The sequence below is a fragment of the Episyrphus balteatus genome, chromosome 2, assembly GCF_945859705.1.
Source record: "Episyrphus balteatus chromosome 2, idEpiBalt1.1, whole genome shotgun sequence".
NCBI lineage: Eukaryota > Metazoa > Arthropoda > Insecta > Diptera > Syrphidae > Episyrphus > Episyrphus balteatus.
In genome coordinates this window covers 26,062,574-26,076,573 of record NC_079135.1, presented here as the reverse complement: position 1 = coordinate 26,076,573, position 14,000 = coordinate 26,062,574, and the positions used below count along the sequence as shown (strand labels likewise).

Below are 14,000 nucleotides of genomic sequence, written 5' to 3'. Positions count from 1 at the left end.
TTAAACTTAAGATTTTCAGCCATTAATCTAATATACCATTTACACAAAAAGAAGCTGTTGTTTATTTTCAAAAGATGATAAGTCCGGGACTTATTCTGTTTTTGATACTAAAAAAATATTTCGCGTACCTGTAAAATCGGATATAGATGGAGTAGATACTTCATATTTTAAAGACAGACGTGGTCATCCCTGGAGTACAAATTTAGTCAAAAAAACGAATTTTGAAAAAAAGTGGACTTATCATGTTTTGCAAATAAATGATTCAATTATAGGTAGGAAAAAAATTGATTACCTTTTCGATTTTTTTGTGGTTCAAGAATGTATTTTAAAAAAATATCTTAGAATGCAATATTACTAAGGATCATTGTAAGTATTATTGTACAAAATTAGAACAAAATCAAGTCGTCAAGTCAATCAAGTCGTAAAGGAGTTTTATGGAAATAATCCAAAAATCAGACGCAAAGTCCATGTACAAGAATTTCACCTTGTTGCAGGGCCAGTATAGATAAAAATCTGAAAAAAAATTAGAGGATTTTTACTTGCGATATAGGTACTATAGGTTTAGGTTTAGGATTCGTAAAAAAAATCGAACTCGAGATAACAATTTTACATGACATTACTATGATGGAGAATGCCAAAAAAGTGGGTCCGGCAATTCTGTCTGTCTGTATGTACCTCGAGCTATAGCCTAAAATGTTCAAGTGATTTTGTTCAAACTTGGTAGTTAACAGTTTTGGGTGATTCCCTAGAGGACAAATTGAAGTTTTTTTTTAGGACCAAAACTAACGGTACCTGTCATATAACGGAAATAGAAAACTAATTTTTTTTCAAAAACGGCTCAAACGATTTTGATTAAAATTTTTGAGTGTAGTATTACACATAAGAGCGAACTTTTTAAATAAAAAAAAATATTTTTATTTTTTTATTTTTATTTGTATATTAGTTATTAACTGTAACTGTCATAGAACGTTTTTGAATTTATGAATATCTCGTTGAAGACTGCAACGATTTCAACGAAAATTTTTATACAAAAGAGTTTAAGTAAAGGTAATATTAAAATTTTAGAAAATTTTCAAAAAACTCATTTTTGGATTTTTAAAAAATATTTCAATTTTTTTTTTTGTTGAAAAATCAATTTTTTGAAAACCGGCTTATGAAAAATTTTGAAGTTTCGTTTTTACGTGTAAATAAATTATTTCTGCAAAATGGCATACCAACTTTTTTTTTGAAAAATGTTAGAAAATTTGTATATTCGAAAGTTTTTTTTCTTAAAATTCCTTTTTATACAAGAAGTAAACTGGCATACTTGTTTTTTGTGAAAAATCATTTAAAACGGTATTTAATTAATTGTAAAAATAGATTTTATTTTTTTTAATTTCTTGAAAATATCAAATTTTAAATTTTCTTAATTTTCTTAAATAAAAGCTATAATATTAGAGTAACTTTAAGCATAAGAGCAAGTACGTGCGACCCCAGTCGTGCATTTTATTTTTATTTATTTGGAGACGATTGAGCGGATGTCTTCAATTATTTTCGAAAAAAAGCAAATAAGGACCGGCCTAGTACCTATATACCTACATATATGGAATTCTGAAAGACTTTTTTTCTTGTTAAAATGACAATAACAGCAATAACTTTCTTTGTCTAAAGCCAGAACTATAACTGTCGGATGCGTCGGATGAAACGGAGGGGAACAGCGCTCGCAACCGCACTCGACGAAAGAAAACTTATCGAAAAATCAAAGAAAACAACAACAATTGATATTAGCTTCCGACTCTATCCTCCAATTATAGTTCTGGCTTAAGAGTCATCGAAAATCTCATGAACAGAGCAGATCAGAACTTCACAATGCTATAAAGTTATTCTGAAAAAAAAAAAAATGTATATCTATATAAGATATATGTATACCTAACCTAACAATTAGAAATTTATATATCGACATATTGTCGAGTTATAGTCCAATTTGGACATTATGACTCATTGTCAATCAAATGATACCATCGAACAAATTGTTTTATTTACTATTGAATACTCTTGTACCAAACCTTCAAGTTACCGGTGGATGTGCTGAAATATTGGCGTTGTTAGCTAAATTAGAAAAATTTCTTTCCCTTCACTAGATTTGCGAATCATTCAAATCACGTTTTAAGGAATATTTTGAACAAAACTCTTGACTTTTATTAATTTAAAATCGTTGTCTCCAAAAGTTCTGAGATTGGACGCAACCACAATTTGAATTTCATCGAAAAATTATTTTATACCTGATATAGACTTAGTTAACGTCGAGCACATTCAAATTTACCATATTCAACGTATTTTGCCAACATATTTATTCTTGCATACTTTTAGGGAAACAGTTTAGCCACAATTTATGCAATGGTTAACAAAATAAAGGTGACTTCAAACGATCGTGAAAAAAAAAAAAATAAAATAATTCAATTTCTCTAAATACAACAATATTGGATTTTATACTAGTAATTTTTTTTAATGGGTATACGCCACAGTGTCAGATGTAATCTTTTTGCAATTTCTATAAAATGTTATGTTTTTGGTTCTGAGTATTATTTTTCGTACAAATTTATGTAGGGAAAATTGATTTGAAAGCTTTTTGTATATTTAGAGCGGATTTTTCAATCTTCTAATAAACAGTCAGTTAACTGTTCCACAAATAAAGTTATTAGGCTCATAAACAATCAGATAACAAAATTGAATTTTTCAATCAAGAAAAGTCTATTCTACAGAATGGGCACGTTCAGGAAATATTAGGGACTAGATATTTAGGCAACGTCATTTTCTGAACGAAAATTTGAGTAAATTGACTAAATTAGTTTGAATGTGATGCTATTGTCAAATTTCGAAATTTATTTAAGAATTTTACCGGTCGCATGGGTAAGACACCAAATTTAACTTAACTGTAATGAATAAATAAAATTAATTATAACCGATAATGCACTTTTTAGTTGTTTTTCACACTAATAAATTTAATTTTGCTAAATTAATTCTTTAATTTAAAACAATCTGCTGTCATGTTGACAAAAAAAACTTTCCTAAATTTTTAGGCAAAATTTTCTTGCCTAACTTTCCAGTTAGCTTTCCAATAAAATTACCTGAATTGGAAAGATATTTTTTGACAGCTGACCAATCAGAGACCGAGAAATTACTTAAATATTTAGTCCCTAACGTTTCTGAACCTGCCCAGGCAAGAAAATTTTCCCTAAATATTTAGGAAATTTTTTTTTGTCAACACGACAGATGATTGTTTTTAATTTTAACAGAATTAAATCTATTTGTGTGAAAAATGAGTAAAAAGTGCGTTATCGGTTTTAATTAATAATATTTATTTATTAAAGTAAAGTGAAATTTGCTGTCTGCCCACGCGATCTGTAACATTCTCAAGTAAATTTCGGAAATTGACAATAATGGTGTATCCAAACAAATTTAGTCAATTTACTCAAATTTCCGTTCAAAAAATTACGTTGCCTTAATATTTAGTCCCTAATATTTCCCGAACGTGCCCAATAACAAAAAAATGTCAAATTCAAAAATATTCAAAATTTAACGTCGCTTTTATTCACAATAGTTTTTGTTTTCTTGTGTCCCCTTGTAATTTTTTAAACGAATTGCGGCCTTTAAATTTGTGAAAAAAAGCATTTTTATAATTTATAATCTGAAAAAAATCGATTTTATTAATATTTTCTTAAAAACAGCTTTGACAATTGACACAATTTTTTGGGGTGCCTATTGTTTCGCCCTTTTTACTTCGATTTCTGTTATTTCGTTTTTGACACAATTATTTTTGATTATTTCGCCATCCTTTATTTGGTTTTTCGTTTACTTCGTATTTCGATCACTTCGCCCAACTATAACTTCGCCTTGTGTCTTCTTGATTTTTATTTATTTCGCATTTTCATTACAAGTCCAATGAGTTGTTTCGCCAAGGTTTATTTCGCTTTTAGTTTATTTTGGCATCTGGTTATTCCGTCTTCAGTTTTGTGGATTGTTTTGGGTTTTGAACACTTTTGGATTAAAGATAAGCAAATCGTTTTAATATAAGAGATCTGTTACCTAAAATTGTAACGAATTCGTTGTTTTTTTTATTTTTTGGGCATTTTTAAAATTAACAGGCACTAAAAATGACGCGAATTATTCGCCACCATTTGTTTCGCCATTTTTTTGTGGATGTTAATAGCCTAATGGCGTTAAAATTCGCGCGAATTTTAACGCCCTTAGGCTATTAACATCCACAAAAAAATGGGCGAAACAATTGGTGGCGAAATAATAAAAGTCCAAGTGAACTAAAGGCGACTTAATTCCAAAACGAAATAATGAAAAAACGAAGTAATCAATAACAAAATAAACTAAAAACGAAGTCATAAGAAAACGGAGTATAAGTTTGTCGAAATAAGGAAAAACGAAATAAATAAAAAAACTAAACAACAAAAATACGAAACAATAAAATAGCGAATCGACTAAAACGAAACAACCAAAAACCGAAATAAGAAAAGCGAAACAAACCATACCCAATTTTTTGTTGAGATTATTTCTAAGAATAAATTTTATTCGTCTCTGAAAGAAGCAGATAGTTTTATTCCTTTATTAAATGTTTTATTCTAGGAATAAGCTATACCTGACTGTTGAAAAATTGATTTTCTCTCTATTTGGGGAATAAGTACTAACTGACTGTTTAACTGACTGTTGGAAAATTGGCCCTTAATCAATTTTTGAAACAATTTTTATCTGGAGTTAGTTAGTTGAAAAGGTGGCAGTTGGCAGGATTACACTCTTAGCTGGACTATATTATTTATTAGTTACATTATGTATGAATTTCATTTTAAATTAATAAAAATAAAAATTTATTAAAAATCAGAAACGAATTGCTCGCTCATGACAAAGTACTAAACTTGTAGGTGCATTGCGGGCTGTAAAAGATTGAGAACTACTTTTGAAATCGATTAAGTTTATACAATTTTTTTTTGAATAATTTTGTTAATTTAGAATAAAATGCTAAAACATTTGGCGAAATTTTTAGAGTGTAAAACTATTGTCTTTCTATGTTTACTTGATTAGAATTTCTTCGAAGCTATATCAATTATTTGGCAAAACAATTTTCACTTTAAATAGGTTAAAACAATTCTCGTAACTTTTAGATTTTTTTTTATCTTTCTGAAGGCCAAATTTGAATTTCACAATATAAATGTAATATATAAAATCAATACCTTCTAAATCTAAACAAAACCACGATAATTAATTATAATTAATTGAGCTCCTGAATATGCCTTACCAGGTTGTTTATAATTTGTTTTTTTTTTTTTTTTTTTTTTTAATAAATTTTCAAATAAATGAATAACAACTAATAACGGAAGAAACAAGAAAGTAATTTTCAGTTGACCATCCTTGTTCAAAACAAAAATAAACAAAACACACTGATAAATCAGTTTCACAGATAAATTAGAAACACTATTAAGGGTCTCTGTGCACGAATTGTGATTTCATCAAAGTTTAAAAAAACTATCATTGAATTGCGTAAAGTAGCTATTCTGAATCCATGTTTTTTTTTTTGTAATTTACTGGAAATTATAAACAAATAGTTTGTTCTCCATCTTCATTTTTATAATACTCTGACACCTCGTCCGAATCTATTTGATAGAATATGCAACAAAAAATATTAAAAAACGGTTTCATTATTTTTAAAAAACTATATCTTCTTCTTCACATTGATTCTCAAAGTTTTGAATAATTTTTTTATTTAATTTTTATTTGGCTTGTAAAAAAAAGTATCGATTTTTTCACAAATCCATAAATAACGGAACAGGTACTTTATATATGTAAAAATGCACTGTCATGATATCAACAAGATATCCCCCCAATTGCACATTCAAATACTCAAAGTTGAAAAACTGATTAAGTTTTTATTAATAAATTTATTGTTATTTCCTGAACTATCTACAAACTTTAGACACTTCAAACTACATTTACTTGATAAGATATTTTTATATAAATACTTCTATCGCATTGTTAAGCCGGTCGGTCAGTATTGTGTAGCATTCAATAGTCGTCTTTATTCAAATTAAGTCATAGAAAAAATTCTAATCTAAGTTTGATTGATAGCTCTTAGTTGACTTTGAAATATCATCCGAACAAGTTCGTTACAAAATTTCAATAGAATATTTAGAAAACATGGATTTAAATGGAAAGAATGTCGTTTACGTCGGAGGCTGTGGAGGAATAGGTTCCGAAACTTGCAAAATTCTTGTTCAAAAGAAAGTTGCGGTAATACAAATATGAAAATAGTTAATTCAAAAGTATTTCTTAAAATGTTTCATTTAAACAGAATTTAGCAGTATTGGATGTTGTAGAAAATGCTGCTTTAATTAAACAAATTGCATCAATTAACCCTTCTTCCAAGGTCTTCTTCATGAAGATAGACCTTTTAGATCGAGAAAATATTGTCAAAGTTTTCGGTGAGGTTATCTCTAAAATGAAAACCATCGATGTTTTAGTCAATGGAAGTGGAATATGCAACGAATTTCGTGCAGAAATGCCTATCGGTGTTAATTTGGTAAGCAATTCACGTATTTGTCAGACTTATTGACAACACTTCAAGGTCAAGTTCAATCTGTTGTAACTTTTCATCTGTTTTGTACTTTTCAGTTGGGATTAATAAATAGTACCCAAATTGCTGTAGATTTGATGACCAAGACACAGACTAAACGTGGAGGACTAATTGTCAATATTGCTTCCACAGCTGGATTAGATCCATTTCCATTAGCTCCAGTTTATGGTGCTACAAAAGCTGGTGTAGTTTCATTTACTAGAGCAATGGCTGTAAGTTTCTTTAAAATAAAATTTTTCAAGACATAACATTTTTGTATCAAACAATTTTTTAGGATGAAGTGAATTTCTCTCGACATGGTATCTCATTTATTAACATTTGTCCTGGTATTACGACAACAACTTTCATGAATCAATTTACCACCGAAAAAAACACTCCAAATTCGAAGGCAACTCAAAAGGAATTCGATGAGGCTAAGAATCAAACCCCACAAGATTGTGCTAAGAATATTGTTGAAGCTATTGAAATATGCAAGAATGGTGCTTCGTATTTGTGTGATCTTGGTAAAATGACAGAGGTGAAATTTCCAGTCTTCTGGGACGTGCAAAAGTAGAACAATGCAGAATATCAAATTAATAGAAATGTATGTTGTTTATCTTTGTATGAACATCGAAATTTTGTATATAGGCTATTGAATGTAACGGAATTAAAGAGATGGAAAATAAAATGGAGTTTAGTAATTTTATTGTTCGATCATTTTTGAACCTTAATATAAAGTGAAACTAATATGAGAAATTGGCCACCATGCGATGGGAATTATTTAATAAGAAGGACGAGAAGATTATTTTCCTTTTAAAATGATCTTAATTCAACGTTTTAACATTATTTGAAGTAATGCCAAAATTTTGTTTAAAAAAAACTGCTATGGATATCCAAGACAAGTCAGCAATGCATCGTATGTTTTTTTTTAAATATAAAATCAACTTAATTATTTATTTTTTCTATATGAAAAACCATTACAATTACATAAATATTTAAAATTCAATATTTTACAGAATTGCCAATTAAAAAACAAAACACGTGAACTAGTCAATTTATTTGCTACACTTGGTGTGTAGAGACAATCTCTTTGCATACAAATATAAAAAAAATTGATAATAACAGCTATCAAATTAACATTTTTGAGTGACAAAAGTCGTCCAACAATTAAAATATCAATTTTGATATTATATCATATCATTTTGACATTTTTTAATTTTAGGGTATAGTAAAAATTTCACTTTCACAATAAAAATATCATTTTGACATTTTTTAAAGTTTAAGTGGATAGTGGAAATTTCACTTTGACAATTAAAATATCAGTGTTGACTAGATTTTAAGTTTTAGTTTATTATACACGGTTAAAAATTCTGGAGTATTTTTGAATACTTTTTGGGTTACATATAGGTCTACACCAGAAATGTATTAAAATTTAATACAAGACAAAAATAAAAAAATTTTAGTTAATAAAAAATGTATTAAAATGTAATATAGTTGTATTAAAAAATAATAGAGTTTATATTAGAATTTAATACCAAATGTATTAAATTTCAATTATTGCATATTAAAATTTAATCTTTTCATATTAATTTCTAATAAGAATTTTATTAAAAGATAATACGAAAATATTTCAATTCAATACCAAATGTATTAAAAGTTAATAATATGTATTCTTTTCCTAAATTCATTACTGAAAATAAAAATTAATCATAAATAATATAATAATGGTGATATTATTGTCTCTATTTTATCTGTTTCACAAACTGTGGCATGTAAAATCTTATTGCCGATCAAAATTCATCTGCAATGTATGTATCTTGCTTCGAAAAAACACAAAGCGCTTTCAAATTAGTACAAATTTACAAATATTAATTAATTTTTTTTTTTTAGAAAAGGTACCTCAAACAATGGATTTTTTTCATTTTTTTTTCCAAACTGACATTGGTCGCCAAATTGTCAAAACATGACAATTTGGCGACCAATGTCAGCTACCGTAATTTTTCTTTTATTTACCGACAAAAAACGCACAAAAACCGAAAAACCACGCACACCACTTATTTGTTAACAATTATTCACCATTTTCCGCGAAGAAACACAATTAAATTTGTTATTTTTTAATTTATAATTTTTTCCTGTTTACTGCGATTGAAATATAAAAATTAAAGGCCGACCTGACAGATTGGTTCCCATTTTTGACAAACAAATTTTGACAACGTTCGGAATATATGTATTACCTTATTATGAGTACTGTGGCTGCTGACGTTTGATTAAAATTTAATATTCTCGTATTACAATTTAATACTTTTTATATTAGTTTTTAATAAATTTGTGTTATATTTTAATACAATAATATTAAAATGTAATACAGTGGTATTAGAATTCAATACAAGATTAGAATTTAACCCACGGAGATTATTTTCTAATAATTTTTGTATTACAAGTAGTGAACTTAATACTTAAATATTGAAATTTTATACAAAAAAAAATTAAAAATAATTTTAATATTTTGGAAGTATTAAAATGTAATATGTTTTGTATTGAAAATTGCTTTAATACAAGAGCTGTATTTAAAAATACTCCAGAATTTTTAACCGTGTAAACCGTGAAACCTATTTCTTTCTTTTTCTTTTTTATTATTTTTATTATTTTAAGTATTTTCTTTCTTTTTTTCAAAACATTACTGAAAGTGAATATTCTTTAAAAAATAGTGGTGATATTATTTTTCTATTATAGGTGATATAATTGTTTTGTTATTTTCTCCCAAACTAAAGTAAAATCTTATTGCCGATCAAATTTTCTCAGTAAATCATACATTTTACTTCGAAAAAACACAAAGCGCCTTTAAATTAGTACACATTAACAATTTTTTATTTTATTTTTTTCAATAATTTGGAATGAGAAATTGATATGAAAAAATGATAATAAAATATCAAAAAAAATTTCCAAAATGTGACGTTTAAATATCATCCTGATAATAAAAATATTGTTTTAACATTTTAAATATCATTAAACACATTTTATAGAGCATTTTTGGCTGATATTTAAAAAATGTTAAATTGATATTGTTTTTTTTTTTCGGTGTACTTTGTTGCATTTCTTTTGTTAGTTTATTTAATAGAAGAAGAACGTAGAATACTTCTAGTATGTAGCTCAGTCATTTAGTAGTTTTACCTGGAAAGTTTTCTTAATTTGTGCGCTAGTTTTCGGTTAATTTAACAAAGAAAATTTAATGCAAAATAAAGCTCGAAAAAATGTCCTACAAATTATGTCTAGGCCATTTTTATTATAAAACCAAAAGAATTAGAATTAGGGGACTGCTAGAGTCTTGACGAAATGTATAAAAAATTTCCCAAAAAGACGCTATAGTTGAAAAATGATAGTAGCATGAAACATCAAACTTTACTGTAGTGTGGCATCGTTTAGTATTGCCACCTACGGTTTTTTTATACTTTTAAATTTTTTTTTGATTTTTTTTATTCAATTTTTTTTGATTGCTTTTAACGTCAATGTTTAATTTCTTACCAAAAAAAAAAAAAAAAAAAATTGTTGAAATCAGTAGAGTGGTTTACTAGAATTCAGAAATCATGAAAACGTTTTCATGACAGGTAGCCGTAATAAGGGTTAAAAAAAACATTGTTTTATGTTATGTACTTCTTTCATTATCAAAGAAAAAAAATTTGTTTGTTTTTACTGCTCAAACACATTATCTTAAGAAGCTTTAAAATTTACTTTAGACTTAAAATTTTGCATTATCTTTGTCATTATCTTTTTTTAACATACCACTAGCAACAGAATCCATGTTAATTATTTTTAAAATCGCCAAAAAAAATTAAATAAAAAATAAAGCAAACTACTTCTTATAAGAAACCAACCTTGCTACTGCACTCGTTAATTAAAATGTTCTACTTTGAAAGCATCTACTGATTAAACAGTTACAATTTGCATCGCATGATCAATCAGGTTCTAAGCTTATGTTATTTGTAAACAACTTGGCATTAAAAAAAAACAACAAATCGCAAAATTTTTTTTTGTAGTTTTGGCCATGAATTTGGGAAAATTTACCTGTGTGCGCGGGTTTGTGAAAATTAACTTTTTGACAAATAATGTTAAAGGGATTAACTAGTTACCTTAGCACTATCTAAATGTCATAATTGTAAAACAGTTTTTTTTTTTATTGTGTGAACTGTGAACCTTCTAAATTTTAAAAGTCATGATCACACGTGTACGAAAAAAGTTTTGAATAAAGTGAATTTGTGTGAGAGTGAAGTATAACTTCAATCACGTGTAGATACATTATGTACAACACACACTTTTTTATTTCAAAAGTTTTATAGAAATTGCCACAGTACATACAAAAATTTAATCCAAATCGTTAGAACCATAAAATTAAAATTTTTGTGGACAAAAACAATTATTTTCTAAAATTTTGAATAGATTTCATAAATGATATCCAAATTTTTTCAAGATAATCAAACAAACAAATTTTACAGAAGTGAGTAACAATTTTACAATTTTCCATCGTTAAAGTGAAAGAAGCATTTTTCTAAAAAATTGACATCAAACATAAAAAAAAAATATTTAAACAGAACGGCAACACCTACACTAAAAAAGTATACATTAAAAAAAAAGCCAGAAGTTTATTATAGCTGCGTTTTCCTTTGAAATATTTATCTACTTCTTAGTAGGGGAAGTGGGGGCAAGGCCGCCCACTCAGTGTTTGACTGTCTTAAAAACCAATAAAAAACATCTTTTAAATAGAATAGAGTTTTTATTCATTAAGTTTAATGTTTTTTTTTGCAAAAACTCTCATTATTATAAAAAAAAATTAAAAAATACTGAACAAAAGATAATACGTTTTAAAATAACATCAAACAAAAAACCGTCTTGCCCCACATGGGGGTAAGACCGCCCTATCAAATTTTGTTGGAAGAAAGACCGTTTCTATTGTTTTAAATGCAGCCTATTTGTAATAATAACACAATTATGCTATATTTTCATAAGTTCTCACTCCAGCACAAGCTTTTTCGTACCATTTGGTACACATTTTGCACTTAATACAACAATACTTTGGATTGGATCAAGACAACAGTTGCAGATAGAGGGTATAAATAAAATCTGCAAAGTCCTCTTCATCAGAATCATCAATTATAGTATTGTTTGGGGCCTGTTGCTTAGCTTTTTGGATGATTTAACGGTGAACTTCTTTTTTCACTTTGTTTAAGCTACCAGAGCTTCCAATTTCGCCCATGGGTGGTCTTGCCCCAGTCATATCATATTTGATGTTCTGTATTATTTTTTTTTTAATTCATCTTTATGACTATTTCTTTCGCAGAAAATACTTTTAAATATGTATTCACTTTCTGTTATAAAAAAAGGAAAAGTTAAAAATTTTAATTATTTCAGTGTCAAAAATACAAATGACTTTTCACATGAACAATAACAATTTGATGAAAAATCACAAAATTTACCGTACCTAACTCTTCGGGGTCTTAACCGAAATTGCTAAAACTTACAGACGTGATCGATCGTACCAAAGGGCACCTATTTTATATTGCAAGTGTTGCCAATTTTACCTTTTTTTCATACAACATAGTACGAAAACCGTCTTGCCCCCATAGGGGGTCTTGCCCCCACTTCCCCTACTTAAAGCAGCTTTGAACTACTTTTTCAATACAGCAAAAGTAGTTCAAAGTACAATAATACCTACCGAACTGTCTTTCACTGTCATGGTTAAATAATACCAAATGTCGAAATGCGTTATAATTTCACTTTTGTAAAGTGAATTTTGAAAAAATTCTTTTAAGATCTAAGTTATTCGGAATTCGTTAAAATTTGAATATTAGAAGACTTTCAGAACTATTATCTTCTTCTTTAAATATTTCTGTGCTACATTTATGGTTTTTAATAAGTCTATATGGATAGCTAGAATTTATTTTCAGACATTTTGATAACGATCTTGAGTTTGTGTAAAAACTAAAAAAATTAATTGAAAAACTCTGAGTGTTGTAATAATGATTTATTTTATCTTTAAAAATATAAAAAAACTCTCTTTAATTTTTTTACATTATCTTATCATTTGAGTACTCTTCAACTTCAAAATGATAACACTTTACACTATCAATATTTACTCTTAACAAGTTAAACTTGTTTCATATGATTAAATCTATTCAGGCTTTTGGAATACAGAAAATTGTTCAGCTCCTGGAAATGAAACCTCACTTCGTTTACCATAACGACACAAGTAAACGGTTCCATTTTTATTCTCTTCGACAGCTTCGATAACATTTTCAGCCAATTGATCACAAGTCTGAGCTGTTGTTTCCACAAAATTCTTCTTAATAGCAGCTGAATTTGGTGTCAAATCGTCAGAAGTAAATTGATCGATAAGTCCTGTTGGAGTCATTCCAGGACAAATGCAAATGAATGAAATGCCATGACGATTGAAATTTAATTCATCCTGAAATAATTTTTTAAAATCTATCAGAAATGTCCTTTTTTTATAAAATGAAAGTAAACACTTACTGCTAATGCCCTTGAGTATGAAACAAGACCAGCTTTTGTTGCACTGTAAATTGGAGTTGGTGGATAAGGTTCTAAGCCACCTGTCGAAGCAATATTCACAACCATTCCACCTTTTTTGCCTTTTGATTTTTCCATAAATGCCATTGTACAGAACATAACTCCTAGCTATTGAAAAATAAAGAGTTAAGGTATTCCAACTTTGAAAAATAGAATCTAAAATGGAACTTACTAAATTGACACCAACAGTAATTTCAGGCTTAAACTCATTGCATAATCCACTTCCATTAAACAAAATATCGATGTGTTTCAATTTGGCAAAAAGATCATCAAAACATTTGACTACTTTTTCTTTGTTGCTAATGTCGAGCTTGACAAAGAAAACATTCGTCGAAGGATTGCATGCTTTCATGGCTTTTATTAGCTCAGGTTTTTCAACTACATCAAGAACAGCTAAATTCTTAAATCATGTATAGAAATAGTCAAATATTTATCACACATAGGCTTCACTAAAAACGACTTACGGAAATTTTCTTTTGAACAAGATGCCTGCAAATAGCTTCACCAATTCCACCACAACCTCCTACGTAAACTACATTTTTATTTGTTAAATCCATTTTTAAGGTTAAATTTTTAGTAGAGGTAGTTTGCTCAAAGCGATATCAATTAAAACTGAGGCACAAGACTGTACATAGAGTTTTTTTATAGTGGACAATATTCTTATCTCTCTGTTTTCATAAAGTGCTTCTTATGTAGATCGCGAGTATCAATTGAAAATTATTTTGAAAACAAAGTTACTACGCATGTGTGTTGCACTTAAAATTTTAAATCGTCACTTTTTTGTTATCTTGTTTATAATTCCACCGGCCGGCTTGAACATTGAATATAA

At 27.9% G+C, this 14,000-nt stretch overlaps 2 protein-coding genes across 2 annotated transcripts; one reads left to right on the top strand and one right to left on the bottom strand.

Annotated features, from left to right (window-relative positions):
• The first annotated feature begins 6,021 nt into the window (after positions 1-6,021).
• Positions 6,022-7,293, top strand: LOC129912325 (alcohol dehydrogenase 1-like). Its single transcript, XM_055990538.1, has 4 exons — positions 6,022-6,270; positions 6,332-6,559; positions 6,652-6,825; positions 6,888-7,293. Exons 1-4 carry the CDS (start codon positions 6,178-6,180, stop codon positions 7,164-7,166), a joined length of 774 nt encoding a protein of 257 aa, XP_055846513.1. The 5' UTR covers positions 6,022-6,177; the 3' UTR covers positions 7,167-7,293.
• Positions 7,294-12,593: 5,300 nt separating this feature from the next.
• LOC129912322 (alcohol dehydrogenase 2-like) lies at positions 12,594-13,802 on the bottom strand. The gene is made up of 4 exons (XM_055990535.1): positions 13,636-13,802; positions 13,344-13,571; positions 13,115-13,279; positions 12,594-13,049 (listed from the first exon to the last, which is right to left on the bottom strand). The coding sequence occupies exons 1-4, from the start codon at positions 13,726-13,728 to the stop codon at positions 12,756-12,758; spliced, it is 780 nt and encodes a 259-aa protein (XP_055846510.1). The 5' UTR covers positions 13,729-13,802; the 3' UTR covers positions 12,594-12,755.
• Between the last annotated feature and the right edge of the window lie 198 nt (positions 13,803-14,000).

Bases quoted from the DNA above. Each gene is read 5' to 3' on its own strand.
- LOC129912322 (XM_055990535.1), bottom strand. From the start codon at position 13,728: ATGGATTTAACAAATAAAAATGTAGTTTACGTAGGAGGTTGTGGTGGA. The intron at 13,280-13,343 runs GTAAGTTCCATT...ATTTTTCAATAG, and splicing joins TTACTGTTGGTGTCAATTTA to CTAGGAGTTATGTTCTGTAC. The intron at 13,050-13,114 runs GTAAGTGTTTAC...AAATTATTTCAG, and splicing joins CATACTCAAGGGCATTAGCA to GATGAATTAAATTTCAATCG.
- LOC129912325 (XM_055990538.1), top strand. From the start codon at position 6,178: ATGGATTTAAATGGAAAGAATGTCGTTTACGTCGGAGGCTGTGGAGGA. The intron at 6,271-6,331 runs GTAATACAAATA...TCATTTAAACAG, and splicing joins TTGTTCAAAAGAAAGTTGCG to AATTTAGCAGTATTGGATGT. The intron at 6,826-6,887 runs GTAAGTTTCTTT...ACAATTTTTTAG, and splicing joins CATTTACTAGAGCAATGGCT to GATGAAGTGAATTTCTCTCG.